The 5,677-nt window shown below is 34.8% G+C and overlaps 1 protein-coding gene across 2 annotated transcripts in view; it reads right to left on the bottom strand.

Annotated features, from left to right (window-relative positions):
* LOC107690032 (single-stranded DNA-binding protein 3-like) overlaps window positions 1-5,677 on the bottom strand; it is a 69,647-nt gene that overhangs the window by 18,051 nt on the left and 45,919 nt on the right. For both annotated transcript variants that reach the window (XM_016488263.1, XM_016488271.1), the window contains exon 5: window positions 2,769-2,858. In XM_016488263.1, coding sequence (XP_016343749.1) covers window positions 2,769-2,858 — 90 coding nt within the window. The remainder of the gene's footprint in view (window positions 1-2,768; window positions 2,859-5,677) is intronic.

The following is a 5,677-nucleotide window of genomic DNA, read 5'->3' on the forward strand; positions in this document are numbered from 1 at the left end:
TGAGGAAAAAAAAAAAAAAAAAGTCTAACAATAAAATGTAAAAAAAAAAAAACTTTGAAAGTGAAAGTGTACATTAAATCAGAAAAGACTAAGTATTTTTAAGACTTTAGGTCCCATTAGACTTTTAGACATGACATTTACACGGTATGCCAATGTACTTTAAAGATTGTATATTATGTATATTCTAATGTATATTAATTTTGATTCCTAATTTGACTAGAATCATACAAAATCCTGGATTGAAGCACTGTTTTTATATAATCAACAGCATAGCATGGATCATACTCTCAGCTACTGTATCAGTTATCTGCTATAGCAAAAAACATATCTGCAGTATGAGGGACAATTTCTATATTGTGCATCCCTAGTAAACAGATGAATGAACCCAAACCCACACAGTTCTGTTCTCTCAATGATGTGGTAGAAAGTAACCAATTTCAGGAACAGCAAACACACGCACATGCCAGAACACCTCACACCTCTTCTCTCCCTCCCCCAGTGCTGAGCTGATATAAATAGCACTTCTCTGCTTCTCCAAAAATCTCCTCCGCACCTCTCTGCACCCTCCTTCTCCTCAAACCTTTCCCCTCTATTGCTCACCCAACCCTTCCCTCCCCATTCAGCAGAGATTCCAGACAGCCGTAGAAAGCGTCTCCTCCCTCGGTTCTGCCTTATCACTAACACTGCCAAATGCCAGGCCTGTCCATCACTGAGCAAACGCTCCACCACCCCCGCTGCATCATGGGAAGGGCTGTGGATGTGTACAAGCATGTTTGATTATGAGGCTACGAGTGTCCATACTTGTATGTGCTTATCTGAACGGGACATTTCATGTAAACACACGGAAATGGGAATAAAAAGAAAAAAACCTCTTGAACACAATATATCCAAAACCTCACCTCACGACAAGTGAAGGAAATTTAGATGAAAAACTAACGTCTGAGCATGTTATAATTATTATCACCATTACTAGTGCTCTGAAGATTAGAGATACTGAATATTAGAGATCTGAAGAAGCCACTAATTATTATCGATGCACCAATATTCAAATGCTGGGCGTTACCAATAACTTGTTAAATTATTTTCATCTTATGGCCGATAGCTGATAAATGGCCAATATTAAAATTCTACAAAAATTATATATAATTATATAGAATACATAAAATATTTTGTCTAAAAAAGTTACAAAATAAAGACACATAAGAAAGTAAAATTAATAGTTATAAAAAAAAATGCTGCAGTTTTTTTTTTTTTTTTTTTTGTAATTTAAACCGTTACCAATAACTTGTTAAATTATTTTCATCTTATGGCCGATAGCTGATAAATGGCCAATATTAAAATTCTACAAAAATTATATATAATTATATAGAATACATAAAATATTTTGTCTAAAAAAGTTACAAAATAAAGACACATAAGAAAGTAAAATTAATAGTTATAAAAAAAAATGCTGCAGTTTTTTTTTTTTTTTTTTTGAGAATTTAAACGACATTATAATGCACAATGTGAAAATGGATGTTCATTTTGAGAGTTTTATTAGTGTTTTTAAAGATTAACTTGAGGTTAGTTTTAGATGACAGAAAAGGTAATCTAAATGTAAAAATAAGAGAAATCAGTTACATCTTTAAACATCCAATATCAGCCAATTCCATTAGATAATAATAAATATAAAAAAACCTCTAGAAATGGCGATAGCATGGTACCGATATAACGTTTTTGCACTGTTTGTACTACACACACGTATGGCAACTCAAATCAAGTGGCTTGAGAACAACTTTTAATCTGGCGGACAATAAAACGGGCGAATAAACGAGAATGAAGGGAGGGACCATATCTAGGGAACAGAATATCATAAAGACTTGGCTTATTTTGACTTGTGTCAGCAAGTAACCACCTAGCAACAATTAAAAACACTCAGAACTCCTTAGCAACTGCAAAGCAACGCCATAGCATAATGGCAGCAATGTTTCCACAGGCGCTCACATTTTCTTCGGAACAAATAAAATCTAGTTTAACCTCAATATTCCTGTACAGACATCACTGATTAAGAAGCCTGATCTGTTTTCATAGGCCATCCGTTTAAAACGGCTTAAGAAACCGATCAGATAGAAAACGGTAACTGTCCACTAAAAAACACATCGTGTTTAACACGTATAACACCTTCATGAACACAACACGGCCTGCAGGATGGAATGAATAAAGCTGCAAGCAGATGTATGGAGGTATGATAAAGAAAGGGAAGGAGAACGTTTAGCAGGGAAGAAAGAAACAACAAAATATTTAAAAGAGGAACAAACTCATTCAGAAGCACATGAAGAGGGAAAATCCCATTTGTTCATTTTCTCTCTCTCAGAATCACGGTTAAATGTTTTGTAACACAGTTAATTGATAATCAGTCAATCTCCAGATTTTAGCCATTTAGTAACCATTGCGATTTCCATTTGGGATCTCAAAGACTTGAGACAGGAAGTGTAATACAGCTCCAGAAATGAAACTACAGCTACTTTCCACTAACAATTAATGATCTACGCCTCCATCTTACCGGTGAGGAATACTGTGTGGAAAAAAACAGGAGTTCAGAATGACCTCACACAGACAGAAGAGCTCCAGGCTGCTGTCAAGCCACCCACAGCCACAGACAGACCCATCAGCAGCACACGCGCACACAGAATGAGAGAGACTGAATGAATGAATGAATGGAGCGCAGATGTGACAGGGTGATGTATGGAAAAGAAGGCAAGGAAGAGAATGAAACCAGCTGTGCTTACCTGAAAGAAACCAGGGGGCATTGGTCCGCCCGGCATGCCGTCATTGGGGGGCATGTTGCCCATTACGGGGCTGGGGGCTGCTGCTGCACTCTAGGAAATAGACAGAGAGAACAAGTTAGCATAGATATTAGACAACCCTGATACAATACTAATATTACACGAATGCTACTTTGATTTCGATGTGACATTATTTATGGTGCATTGTTTGGTCCATCAATAACAATTTTGTATCAAAACAGGTTTTTCAAACCCTGATGCTGATATCTGGGTCATTTGTGTTATGCAGTAAATTTACATGTCTCAATCATATCTTCATATATTGGATAAAAATATTAAATGCACAATTTGTAAAGATGAAAATCATATTAGTTAATTTTTGCTATTTTTGACATGTCAAACATTAAAAACTGGCATTTTTTTAAGTAATATTACATTTCTTTTTCATTTTCTGTTCCAAATGTTTTACTTGAAAGGGAATATTGTTTTAATTGGTAAATAAAATTAGAGGGGTTCATTTATTTTTATAAATTATAATTTTGATCAAACAAAAAAATAAGTTAAAATAATATTTACGAAAATAAAATATTATTGACATTTCTACTATTATTCTTAACACTTATAGAATATTTTATAGATTTCATATAGAATATATAGATTTTTTTATAGAATATAAAAATAGTTATATTTTAAATATATTGTTTGTTTTTTTTTTACTTTTAATTCATCAAAGAATCCTAAAAAAAAGTCTCACGTTTTCCACAATAAATATTTTGCACATAGCTAAAAATTCAGTTTTGGCATCATAGCAATAAACCTTAAAATATATTTATTAAATGCTAACTGAACAGAAAAGTTATTTTAAATTGTAATAATATTTATTGCATTTTTCAATCAAATAAATGCTTTTAGGACAACATTATTTATCCATGACACTAATAAAACAACCAAACATGGCATGAGAAGAAATTAAAGTTTTTTTTCAGCTGCCTTACAAGACAAACGCTTTAACAACATAGTGAGCAGATACAATACAACGCAGACCATAAAGAAACAAAACAGGCAGAATTTGCAGTTTGTTTAATTGCAGCAAACAGAAAAACGCCTGCACTACAGCTCGGCTCTTGTGTATCTGTGTACATACTTCCCCTCATAAAAGGGGCATAAAACAAGCAAACAGAGTGAGAGGAGCCTCAAGTGCAATCTCCTGAGCTAGTGGAACACTTAAGAGACTGGGGCCCCTTTCCTCCGTTGGCCCCGTTCCCTATTTCAAACCTCTTTAACAGTCTGCTGCTGGGAGCTTGTGTGTTTGCCAGTCTGCCCTGTTCTATCGGAGAGAGAGAAGGAGACGAGGCACATTGTGTGCGTCAGTGTATGTGTGAGTGAAAAAGAGACTAAACAAGGAGGGAAAGGAGGGAAGATAAAGGAGAAAGTAAGAAAAATAAAAAAAGAGGGAGGATTAAAAAGCAAGAACAGGCAGTCGGCTCACACACTCCCTCCCCCTGCTGTAACTCAAACCTCTCTACAGCCGCCTCTGACCTCAAACACACACATACACAAACTCACACAGCCTCTCTCTCACACACATGACCCTTGGGGTCAGTGGGCGGAGCTTATTTAGAATGGCTCCTCCCATTTACTCCACAAACACAAACACTGGGGAAGGCTGATATATGAAATACTCAAGGATTTTGCTGCTGATATAAAATAAAGCAACACTACTAATTACTTTAATGTGCTTTTTATTTGGCAATTATGTTTCCTACCAATTAAGACTACTTTTACAATCACTCCTTGTTGTGCATCTCACAAATATGGCTAAATGTTGCTATAATGACAAAACTTCAAGTAGCAAAACGGCTTCTAAAGTTGATTCATTTCTGTGAAGCAGTTAAAGTAATTTAAATTAAATTGGCCATTTCAATGAATCAATTCATTTAATTGTCAATTGAAATTAATCATTTCAAAATTATGATTCATTGATTCATTTGCACCATCACTCAGATGTTAACAGAAGTCCCTGAAATATTTTAAATATTGAAAATGATTTTGCTGGTAATATAAAATTAAGCAACATTGTGATGATTTTAATGTGCTTTTTATTAGGCCATTAAAGACCGTGTCATTAGACTAGTTTCACAATTTCTCCATGTCTTGTTTCTCGAAAGCATGACAGGAGTCTTCTTTCTGGTAACTTATGTCAGACTAGAAGGTCACATTCAGATCTGCCTCCATCCAATCTACAACTGAGGAACTTACGTTTTCCCCACTAACTAACGAACTAACTCTTTTTAGCTAGATGTATATCACAAAAAATATGGAAGGAAAAAAATCAGTCAATATACATAAAATAACACTTGTGGGTAAGGAGTAGTGGTCGACCGATATTGGTTTTTTGACAGCCGATGCCGATATCTTGGAAAGCAGGGTGGCCGATGGCCGATATAAAGCCGATATAATTGTAATTATTTTAATTAATGTTTAAGAAATTTGAAATAATTTGAAAATGGTTTAAAAAGTAAATGTGTTAAATAAACATACTTATACTTTAGATGACAAAGTATTTTTCACAAATAAATAAATATTTAATAAAAAATATAATAAAAAAGGAAGTAAACACTGTAACCAACAGGGCACTCAGTATTCTGGGAATCATATTTTTTCAAATAAAGCCAAGGTAACACTCATTTTACATACAGCACACAGTGGAAATGACATGAATATGGCAGTGGGCAAATGCATAAAGCGCAGCATAATTTAAAATCACGATCGCGCATCTCCAGTGAAGCTGAACTCTCCTCCTGTCCACATTCAATTCGCACGGACCATAGATCATGCAGGATACACATACACACTTCACAAGATCTCACAACTGGATCCGACTAAGTTTGCAAGCTTTGTGAAATTAAATG

This window comes from Sinocyclocheilus anshuiensis, unplaced genomic scaffold (assembly GCF_001515605.1).
Source record: "Sinocyclocheilus anshuiensis isolate Anshui unplaced genomic scaffold, SAMN03320099.WGS_v1.1 scaffold785, whole genome shotgun sequence".
Lineage (NCBI taxonomy): Eukaryota > Metazoa > Chordata > Actinopteri > Cypriniformes > Cyprinidae > Sinocyclocheilus > Sinocyclocheilus anshuiensis.